At 39.8% G+C, this 12,334-nt stretch overlaps 1 protein-coding gene across 1 annotated transcript in view; it reads right to left on the reverse strand.

Moving 5' to 3' along the window:
• exoc2 (exocyst complex component 2) overlaps positions 1-12,334 on the reverse strand; it is a 302,692-nt gene that overhangs the window by 246,378 nt on the left and 43,980 nt on the right. The window contains exon 2 of the mRNA XM_078539476.1: positions 5,544-5,721. Within this exon, the coding sequence (XP_078395602.1) occupies positions 5,544-5,661 (118 nt within the window). The 5' untranslated portion in view covers positions 5,662-5,721. The remainder of the gene's footprint in view (positions 1-5,543; positions 5,722-12,334) is intronic.

Below are 12,334 nucleotides of genomic sequence, written 5' to 3' on the forward strand. Positions count from 1 at the left end.
TAGCTGCTTCACTGCCTGTATACCCTGGCAGCAGGATAGTGGCGTCGTCTGCAGCCCCTTGCACCTTGGACAACCTCTTGGCCCTGCGCCCCTTGTGCCTGTGCCTGGACACCCAAAGGTGGCTCCCCTGGAGGCTGATTGTTCAGTCCTGGCCTCCTCCTTATTCTATCCCTCCCATGCTCCTCACGGGAGCTGCCTCCACTGGAGAGGTCAGAACCCATAGCCCCAGGCTAAATGGAGGCCTCCGGAAAGCTGCAAGGCCGAAAAAGATTACTGTCTGCAGACTGGTTTCAAATTACACAAAAACCTCTTGGACATCGATGAGAACTACAAACAATCACACAGGCAAGTTTTAAACACTTTCATCAATTATAACTTCATGTAAAACATGAACAACCCCTCTGAGTCCACATATCTCGACATTGCAAAAGTTATCTTAAATAATCTCCTACCCGCCTGCCCATTGGGCCCATGCGCCGACCTGAAGTTCGCACGGGCCCCTCAAAATCCTGGACAATTGGCAAGTTAAGGGCTTTAACGAGCCCTTCAATTAATGGCGGGCGAACTGAGCGCGCCCGTCCACTGAAATATCGCAATGCCGCGTGATGTCAGCATGCTCGCGCGACATTTTACATGCTGATGTGTGGGCTATGCCACCGGCACAGCAGCCAGAAAATTCTGCCCTATGTATGGAATTAGCTTCCACCACCTTTTCAGATATAGCGTTCCAAATCCCAACAACTCAGTGAAAATATTCTCCTCTTTTCCCCTCTGGAGCTTTTTACAATGGTTTTGAATCCATGACATTTATTTACTGACCCACTCACCAGATAGAATATTTTGTCCTTATTCACGCTATCAAACCATCTCATCATCTTAAAAGCCTCTATTAGATCACCACCGTTCCATTACTTCCCTCTCCACTTTTAGTGCAACCTTCACATCATCTACTTTCTTTGTGAAGACAGATGCAAATTACTAATTTAATACAAAAAACAAATACTTCAACTGCTGGAAATATGAAATAAAAACAAAAAATGCTGGAAATACGCAGCAGGTGTGGCAGTATCTACACAGAAAGAAACTGAGTTATTGTTTCAGGTCTATGGCCTTTCATCAAAACTGGGAAAGGTTAGAAACGTAGGCTTTGAGCAAATGAAAGGGGAAGGGTAGGCAAAAGAACAAAGGGGAGGTCTTTGAGAGGTTGGAGGGCAAGAGAGAGTGAACAATGAAAGGTTTTGTGGAGCAAGGCTAAAGACAAGTTTTAGATCATAACCTCTGCCCCCATTTTGTTCATTTTCCTCCTCCTTTCTCTCTTCCTCTTCTTTGCTTTTGGACTGCAGCCATTCACGGTCCCGCATTCATATTTCCCCGAGGCACACTTATTGTTTCTTTATTTCTCCCATTACCACTCCCTTTAGCCTTGCACCATTAACTCTTCTTTCATTTAATTTCTCTTGCCCTCCACCTATCGTAGGCCTCCCCTTTTATTCTTCTTCCCACCTTCCCCACCCTCAACTATTACATTCTAATTTTTTTCTGGTTCTGATGAATCATCACCACTAAATTTCTCCAGACGCTGCCAGACCTGCTGAGCATCTCCAGCATTTTCTGTACTCTTTTAATACTTTTGCCATGTCCTCTGCTTCTACATGAAGATGTCCCTTTCGGTTCTTAGTAAGCCCAATCTTTACCCTAGCAAACCGCCTGCTCTTCACAAGTTTATAAAATGTTTTAGGGTTGTATTTAATGTTGCTTATTGGTCTTTTATCATAACCTCTTTTGGCTCCTATATTAACTTGTTCAATTTCCTCATTTAATTTCCATAATCTTCTTGGTTGTTGAATCTTGTTTCTGACATTTATCATAACCATCCTATTTTTGTTTTAATTTTACTTTAATTTCCTTGTCATTTGTTTTGTTCTTTCTTCGGATGTGGTGTTGCTAGCATCCCTAATTACCCTCGAGAAAGTGGTGGTGAGCTGCCGACTTGAACCGCTGCAGTCCCATCTGTGCAGGTACACCCAAAGTGTTGGTAGGGAGGGAGTTCCAGAATTTTGATCCAGCGACAGTGAAGGAATGGCAAAATAGATCCAAGTCAGGATGGTGGGTGACTTGGAAGGGAACTTGCAGGTAGTGGTGTTCCCATGCATCTGCTGTCCTTGCCCCTCTAGGTGGTAACAACTTGGTAGTTGCTGCAGTGCCACTTGTATATAGCGCACAATGCTGCCACAGTCCATCATTGGTGGTGGGAATAAATGCTCAAGGTGGTGGATGACATGCTGATCAAGCAAGCCGTTTTGTCCTGGGTGATGCTGAGCTTCTTTAGCATCACTGGAGCCACACTCATTCAGGCAAGTGCAGAATATTCCATCACACTCCTGACTTGAGCCTTGTAGTGGTAGACAGATCTTAGGAGACAAGTGGTGTCGTATTTGCCACAGAATTCGCAGTGTCTGACCTGCTCTTGTAGCCAAAGTACTTATATGGTTGGTCCAGTTCAGTCTCTGGTCAATGGTACCCCCCCCTCCGCTCCCAGGATGTTGACAGTGGGAGATTCAGTGATGGTAAATCCTTTGGATGTCAGGGGTAGATGGTTAGAATCTCTCATTGGAAATGGTTATTGCCTGGCACTTGTGAGGTGTGAATGTTACTTGCCATATATCAGCCCAAGCCTGAATGTTGTTCAGGTCTTGCTGCCTATGGATACAGACTGCTTCAGTATCTAAGGAGTTGCAAATGGTGCTAAACGTTGTGCAATTGTCGGCAAACATCCCCACTTCTGATATTATGATGGAGGGAAGGTCACTGATGATGGAGCCAAAGATGGCTGGGCCTAGGGCCCTGAGGAACTCCTACAGTGATGTCCTGGGACTAAGATGGCTGGCCTTCAACAAACACAGCCATCTTCCTTTGGGATAGGTATGATGCCAAGCAGTGGAGAGAGATTCCCCCCTGAGTTCAATTTTGCTAGGGGTCCTTGATGTCACACTCAGTCAAACGCTGCCTCGATGTCAAGGCAGTCATTCTCATCGGAAACTGCAGGTGATTAAAGTTTGCATTTTTTATTTTGAGTATTTTGAGCAGGGTGCATTAGCTTTGGCTGCTCTATCTTTTCCCTTCAAAGGCACATGCCTGGTTTGTACCTGAAGTATCTCTTCCCCGAATATCCTCAATTGTTCCTTTACTTTTTTACACTCTAGTCTACCTGTGCTAGGCCTCTTCTTAAAAACATTGAAATTAGCTCTTTTCTCATTGAACATTTTTACCTTCCATATTTTACGGATCCTTACCATATTTATTCTAAGCCTAATTATGCTGTAATCACAGTTAGGCAGATTATCTCCTCCCGTACCACACTTCCATTTGATTTACTTAGTTTACCTGACCACATCCAAAACCGATTCCTTCCTCGTTGGGTAGGAGATATACTGATTGAGAAAGTTCTCTTGTGCATATATCAGAAAATCTTCTCCTTCCTTATCCTTAGCATTATGTTTTTCACAGTCTATATTAGGGTAATTAAAATCTTCTAATATTACTGTTGTATTTTTGTTGCGTGCCTTTGAAATTTTCTGACAAACTTGCTCATCCATTTCCTACGCACTATAAAATATAAGTTGCTGTTGAATGTCCTCCTGATCATTTTCACTTCATCGTCGGTAAACTTCAGCTCATCCAAACTTTTGCTGTCCATATCCTATCATGCACCTTCCACCTTAACCATCTCCAGTCCCCTGAACTTTCCTTTCCTTTGACTCTGTCTCGCTTCTTGTGTATTCCTCTTTTCCTTTCTTCAGCCCCAGTGGCAACTATTTGGAGCTCTATAAAAATTACCTCCCAAAATCTAACAACTTTCCCCTCTTCTACTCAAGCCAAATAGCTTCAGTCCTAGAACCATCTAGTAAATCCTTTCGTTTTATATATGTAACATCATCCTTAATCAGTACAGCGTCTTTAACATAATGAAACATTCCAAGGCGCTCCACTGAGCATTATAAAATAAAGATGGCACCAAGCCACATAAGGAGATATTAAGTCAGATGACCAAAAGCTTGATTGAAGAGGTAGGTTTTAATGAATGTCTTGAAAGATAAAAGAGAGGAGGAGAGATAGCGAGTAGGGAGGGATTTCCAAAGCTTGGGGCCGAGGCAACTGAAGGCACAGGCACCAATGGTGGGGGTAATTATATCTAGGAATGCACAAGAGGCCAGAGCTCGATAAGCACAGATATTTTGGAGGGTTGTGGGGCTGGAGGAGATTGCAGAGACAGGGAACGGCAAGGCCATGAAGGGATTTGAAAACAAGGATCAAAATTTTAAAATCAAGATGCTGCTTGATGGGGAGCCAATCTAGGTCAGCAAGCACAGGAGATAGCGAAATGGGGCTTGCTGCAAGAGTTTTGGATGACCTTAGGTTTACAAAACTTAAAATGTGGGAAACCAGCCAACAGTGAGTTGGAATAGTTGAGTCTTGAGGTCATGAAGGCATGATTCAAATAGTGATGAAAGGTCATCGACGCGAAACGTTAATTGCTCCTCTCTCCACAGATGCTAACCTGAGTATTTCCAGGGTTTTCTGGTTTTTTTCAAATAGTAAAGTTTGGAGATAACAAAAGCACAGATGAGCCTTTCAGCAATAATATTATGTTCTAGGGGCGGATGTGGGTGGGGTTACAGGGGTAGAAATAGACAGTCTTTCGGATGGAGGGGAAGATGTGGTGTTGGAGGCTTAGCTTGGAGTTAAATAGTATGCTGAGGCTTCAAACAGTCCAGTTGAGCTAGAAGCAGTGATCAAGGTGATGGATGATATTGATGGCAAGGGTATAAAAAATCGTAGATGAGGCTGAAAGGCGATGGCTTCAGTCTTTCCAATGATTAGCTGGAAGAAATTGTAGGTAGTCCAAGATTGAATGTCGAACAATACAAAGTTAGTGGAGGGGTTGAAAGAGATGTAGGAGAGGGTGAGTTGGTGCCATCAGGAAACTGACCCCATGTTTGCAGGTGATGTAACAAGAGGAAGCATATAGATGAAGAATAGGAGGGGACTAATCATGTGTCCTTGGGGAATTTCAGATCTGACAGTAAAAGGGCAGGAAGAGAAGCCATTGCTACGATCGAGTAAGAGTGGAACAAAATTCAACACTCAAACGATTATGCTAAAACATATTGCATAGCAATAAACAAAGCTGCCCAGGAGGATAGACTGAAAAAACAAGCTTCACAATTAATAAGTATAATTCCACGGTGACTAAAATTCTACATCAATTTGAAATTTCTACTCAAATGCCAGAAAATCTGGAGATCAAATCTTTGTTCTGTTTAATGATTTCCATGTTGGCAAAATTTCCACAAGGTCCACCATTTTATATGCTGATTTTTTTTTTAAAAAAGGACAATGATATTCCCATGGAAGTACTGTTTACACTAATTATTACAATGTGCTCAAACATAAACATTTCAATGTCATCAACTTTTCCTTAAAAGGTGGTCTCAGATGCATTTTTATAAAGTGGCTTCCCCTGAACAAAATTGGACACATACCTATAAGATCCATGGTTCCTGTTCCCAAATTCTCTCCTCTGATTGTTACTTTTGTCCAGGGAAATCCCTCATTTGGCGAGATCCCAGTTACCAGTGGTGGTTGTCGTGCTCGAGACATGATTATTCTTCAGTTACAGATTTTGTGTAAAAGATTTCTCAAGGTACAGTGGACAGCAGCCTGTAAATACAGTACAGCAAGATCAATTGAGCATTTTTTGGAGGGGGGTGCATATAATGTTAACTTTAAATATTGTTTAATCACTAAAAAAAACTTCACTACCTAAGGCATATGGAGTTACAAATTCTGAAAACTAGATCCTGATTTCAATTTACTGATTATAAATGGTTTCACAAAAATCCAATTGTAGTATGTACAAATACTTTGATTGCGGTGTTGTTATAAATAAGGATTTGTGTGATTGTTCAGTCTTGTGAAGACACTGATCCATTTTATGCAGATCCTGAAAAAGCAAAGCAAGCTGAAAATTACATGCATTGCACAAAGCCCTGAACTTTTCATTTACTGAGCCTGTGTTTACAGTTAGAGACAACACAGACACCCGCACAATTTGAGATGGACAGAGAAATGTCCCTCCACACTGTCTGCTGTACTTAAATATTCTTCCATCACCATATTCTATGGTGATATATTCTACCATGCTGAACTGCTATTTAGCAAACTGTTCAATTGTTTACTCTTGCTCCTCAATCAAAGAACATCCCTTCTTATAAACGTGGGGTTGCTGCTACTTTACCAGATAACTTTCGTCAAATTAAAAGGCTACAAATGCCCACAAAACTTCACATCTTTCTTCTGTGAGAAGTCAGCTTCACTCCCAGCAACTTGCAATTGAAGCTAAGTTTGTGATTTTAGATTTTGAGCATTTGCAGAAGCATGTCAGAAATAATTTTATAACTTATCAATGAAAGATATATTTCTAACATAAGGGAAAGAAGAATATTCTGATTACTTTTGAAACAGAACTAAAAGGATGAATTTGAATAGGTCAAATGGCACTCTCTCACCCTGGCTTTTTAAATATGTTTCTTAATTTATGCAGATGTAAACAGTGAATAAAGCAAAATAATTCTTGGATCATGCAGAATGACTGATTTTATCATCTAAAAATAGAAATAAAAGCAATAAATTTATTCTTACTGAGCCAATATTGAAAACTTAGAACTACTCCAAATGTAAAATATTTTTTAAAATGAATGATACTGCAGTGCTGAGCACAGTGGAAAAAATATTAAATTCCAACTTGGAACATTACACCTCAATTCCATTTACAAACTGGATTAGCTTGTCTGTGACATGTTGAAATTGATCTATGAGCTGTGAGGGTGATTAGCACAAGCCCAGCCTTTCAGACAGTTCAGCAGCTGTGATGGACTGGCCACTGCTTATGGAACCAACACACCAGAAATGCTGGGCAGAGTTCCTGCGTCCAAGCAAATTAAAGTAAACAGACGAGGTCTTTCTCATCCACCCTGTTAGCAGCCTCTCAGCCGGCCTGGAGACCACACACCCAGACCACACAGCGCCAGCTGAACTCACTTGCACGCAAAGTCTAGGAGCTGTCAGTTTACTAGGGTGGTGGGAAGGTGGGGGTTGTAAGCAAAGGCACTGGGTTCCTATCATTAGGCTTGAGGGGAGGTTAATCCATCCCTTGCCAGGGAAACATACTGGTCATGGCCTTTCACCATTCACTCCCCCCTTCCCCAACCCCCACCACTGCTATCCAAATGACTGATGAATGGTGATTCTAACACTTGCATCTCCTCCACATCACAAATTACTAGAAACACAAGCTGTGTGTAAAGGAGAGCTTGCTGAACAGCAAAATTAACATCGTACTCTAAGGTTTTGCTTAACATCACTGGAATAAATTACATGCTAAATACTGCAATACTTCTATATTTCGTTCAGTCAGCAACATACTGTAAACTAAAGACTGAATTTGTACTACTGAATAATGTGAATGCAGTTATAACATCGGTAATTTAGTCAAAAGTATTTCATTCTATAATTTATCAGAAATACTCAACTGGCTTTAAATCAAATTTACTGTAATAAAGGTCATATATTCACAAGTTGCTTTTGCTATAAATTATTTTAAAAACATAAAGCTTGATTTCCACAAATTGGTATCTAGCTGATAGTAGGCAAAAAAAAAACAACTTTATGAGCAGTGTTTATTAACAGATTTCAAATTTTAAAAATTAGTTACTGGACAGTATTGTTTTATCGATTCAGTCATTATGTCACAAAGCACTATCCGATAATTGGAGTTTCTCTATTTTTGAAATAAAGGCTTTGTAAATTAAAAATTATATAATCTACATAATGTCTTTTGATATATGTCAAAATACAGGCAGCATAATGTACTTTAAGATATACGATTAAAATTTAGGTCCCAAGTCCAACATAACTGTTTTTGACAAAGAGGTTACAAACCTCTAACAATTCTACTCCAAAACTATGAAAGGCTACAGGGTAGCAACACGAATCAGCTCCCACTTCTCAGGTTCCCCCACCTTCTCTGACTATTTTAAAGGAAGGACATACACCTATGTAGCACCTTTAATGCTCTTAAGTCATCACAAAGTACTTTACAGCCAAGAATTACTTTTGAAATGCAGACACTGTTGCGTGTTGGTTAATTCAACAGCCAATTTTTTTTTAACTGCAGCAAGGTCCCACAAACAGCAATCAAATAAATGACCAGATGCTGCTGGTTGAAAGATAAATGCTGACCAGGATGCCAGAAGTGTCTGCTATTCCTCAAATAGTGCCTGGGATCCTTTAGATGAGCAGGTAGTTTAACCTCCGCAACAATACATTCAGTATTGCAATGAAGCGTCAGCCTAGATCGTGAGATTGGGTTCCAGCAGTGGGGTTTGAACCCACAACTTTAATTCAGAGGAAAGATGCAGCATCACTGAGCCAAGGCTGGTGCTATCATTATATGTGAATTTCAGTTTTGAACCCAATTCCTGCAACTCAATGGCATTTCATGTTAGCAAATCAACAAGCATGCTGCTTAGTCTGAATAAGATCATTAGCTCAATAACTATTAGTTTAGCTGCAGAAATAAATTGTTTTGAACAAAACTATATTTTCTGATGTAATATATAAGACACTAGGCAGCTGTTAGAGAATTACAACATCCTAATCCAGATCTGGAGCTATGATGCCATGAACCATGAGAATTGAGCAGTCTCATCAACTTGAATTACTTCAAATTCACCAAGCCTCATTTTTATTTTTAAAAATGTAGTGGTTAGGGGATATTTAACATAAAATAATGTTGACAAAACCAACACGTTCACTTTCGGTGACATAGACCTTCACAAAATAGAACTCTCCCCGAGTCAAAAGGTTAAGAGATCAAGTTCCACTACAGAAACTTGAGCACATAAGATGACATTTCAGGACAGTACTGGGGGAATGCTGCACTGTCACAGGCGCTTTTACTTGAATAAAACTTAAACCGAGTTCCATCTATCCCAGACAGCAGTTGTAAAATATTCCATTACACTGTTCAAAGACAAGGGGTGTTCTCCCAGGTCCTGACCAATATATACCTTCAACCAACATCGTAAAGTAGATTATCTGGTCATTATCACATTGTTGTTTGTGGGACGCTGCTGTGTGCAAATTGTTTACTACTTCCCATTATTATGATAGTGACTGCAAAGTACTTATTTTGCTATCGAGTGCTTTGGGGTGTCCTGAGATCACAAAAGGCACTATATAAATGCAAGTTTTTTTTCTTTGAATGTGTCTTGGTTTAGTAACAAAAATAAATACTCAACTGAATATTAAAAAAAGAGATGCTGTCTAAGCTTATCATCTTGCACTCACCAGGGCAGATCATAACAATACCAACAGTAAAAGGGACAACAATTTATGCTGCCTGAGAAGCTGATTGGTTGGCAAGTGGATTCTGATTAGCAGAGGTGTTGCCATGGAGAATGCAGCATATGCTATATCTCATGCAGTATAAATTGTTGTTCACTTTTACTGCTAGTATTCTTGCAATCTGTCCTGATGAGTGCAAGAAAAGCTTCGACAGCATGTCTCTTTTTTCAGTAATACTCATGTTCTGAACTACCAAATGACTATTAAAATTCAATTGCCAAAATAACTGGCTAACATGGAAATATGATTTTCGACTACAAACTTCAACCAATATTCTTTATAACTTTGCATACATTGCTTGTATTTTATTGGTGTGAACTAAATTTTCAAATTGAAATGACTGCATCAAATATCCCCCTCTAATCATGTACAAGAAGGACGTTCTCTGTATAATAATGCCAGTGACATCAATACATTTTCTGGACAATAATATTAATAGGATTAATATATAAGAAATGCAAGGGTGGAATGGAAATTTTAATATTTTAAAATTTCAACACCAGTCACAATGTTTTTTATGACAACTGATCTATGCACATAAGCACCAAAAGTGGTACTTTTTGTTTTTGTGGCTGGTGCAAATATTTCATACTCCCATGCAAGTAACTAAAATAAATAACTGTCTAGCCTCAGCATGCATAGATAATTGATTTAATCTTTCAAGAGAGTCGCTGATAAACCTTATGAAGTGTCGAAAAGGACACAAAGATTGATTGAATAGTCCTCCACTCATCAGCCAAACTTAAGTAAAAGACTCAAAGCTGGATGTAAACTTGTAAGATTTCATTGCCACTAGTTATGTGAAGTAAGATATAAACGTTCTTTAGTCATCTGCTCAAGTGCTGATTCCAAATATAGCCAGTAAAATATAAATCCCTATAAAATGCACTGCAGAAAGATTTTTTTTAAATTGGAAAATTCTATTGTGTGGCTAAAGCATAATGGTTAAGAAATTTTGGTGCCATTAGTCCAGTTAGAGCAGCCTTCATAAGGCCACTTTAGCACCAACGTTGAGTGATTGTGGCTGCACATCAACATGACAGCAGCAGTTTAACTTAACTCCCAACCTGACCCTAAGCTCACTGATGTTGGGAAGTGCAAGGCCATCTCCAGTACATCAAATGGAAGTTAGCATCAATATCGATATTCTGGAATGAATTATGTGCATTATTCCAAAAGCAAGTAGTTTTAATTGCTGACATTTAAATTCTGCAGACCAAAAGTATAAAAAGAAGCTAATGGTGTATTTTTAATTTCTGATTAACAAGTCTAAATGCCCAATTTTGTCCTCATTCTCCACTGCGGATCAGCCTGTTTAGTTTGAAACTTACAGGGAAGATTTCCTCTCTCTGCTATCTGTAATGCAATCATAAACCAGTGCTTGACAAACGTGTTTATGACTTTGTTACATGCAGCAAACAGAAGAAATCTTCCTGAATTGTTTAGGTCTAAGTTTATGACCTGATAGACCATACAACAGATGCATCCTTTAGGTTCTGAACTCAATATGCACCTTGGAAGCATTAATAAGGTAATTAGGTTAACAACATTTCACCAAGTACATTTAATTCTTCTATTTATTTCTATACACATCTATCTTTTTCCTTCTAGCTTTTTATTACAACAGTAAATACACTTTAAAAAGTACTTTATTTGTTGTAAAGTGCTTGGGGCCTGCTGAGGTCATAAAAATCTTTCTTTCTTCAAGTTCATTAAAAGAATGTTCATGTACAATAAATACAGCTCCTGTCCATGAAGTTGGAAAAGTAAGGAATCAGTTCTGTAATTTTATAGATTTATAACTTAACCCAAGGCATTTGGTTCCCATAAATTATGTAGACATCAATGCCATTTCAGAAGTATTGGCGCGAAACAGAATATAATTAGAACAAAAACTTAATGGGCAGCTCATCTCCTAATCAGTCTAAGGCCCATGTTTTCACTCGCGGGTCAGGAGCACATGGTTGTGACAATTTTAGGCTCCGCAAACCCAACCCAGGAGAAAGTGCCCCCGAAGGTCAGATTTTCGGTCCAGGAGGGCAGGTGAAAATGGGAATGGACCCCCAAAGAGTTGAGGATGCCAAGTGTGGAGATGGGCTGAGTGGAAGGTTTTAATTTAAAAAATTAACACAAAACATCCCTCCAGCTCTCACCTCCCCACACACTCCCTGTGCCAACCCATGTGAACTCATGCCCCCAATCCACCCACCCCCATAGTGCCACACACCATCCAGGCCAGCCTATGCCCCTGCCTACCCCTCATGGTTCTTTATAGCCTCTATGCCAACCCATGTTCCCTCAACCACCATCCTTTGCCCTTACACCTACCATGCCAACTCATCCAATATCCACTATGGGCAGACCTCAGGACCCATGCTGAGATGAGATAAAATAGCTCTGAAGTGTCTACTGAAGAATTCACTATCTCAAAAGAAATCACACTCATTGATAACAACCCATTCACTATATTTAACTTATTTTACTCCCTTATAAAAACAAGCATTGGAATCCAGAGAGTCTATACCCTTTTGGAGCTATCAGACTGTGAACTGCACCCACTGTGATAATGGAAGATTGTGAAATCAATCATGCAACACTAATCCAGTAATGATAACCCTCAGGCTTATATCAGAGAGTGAAAAGGCAAGCATTATTTTTGTTAAACTCTGAAGCTCTTCATCTTAATGAAAATTCAGGCCTTAGACTCAGTGGAATTGACAGGTAAATGCTGATGCTAGTGCTTTCATCATAATTCCTGGGAGACGTTAAAATAGAACATCAGTCTGTCACTTGCAAGATGCTAGCTCTAGCAGAGTAGAAGATAACTAAAACCAGTATCATGCAAGTCGATGCAATGACCAAGTAC

This window comes from Cetorhinus maximus, chromosome 3 (assembly GCF_964194155.1).
Source record: "Cetorhinus maximus chromosome 3, sCetMax3.hap1.1, whole genome shotgun sequence".
Taxonomy (NCBI): domain Eukaryota; kingdom Metazoa; phylum Chordata; class Chondrichthyes; order Lamniformes; family Cetorhinidae; genus Cetorhinus; species Cetorhinus maximus.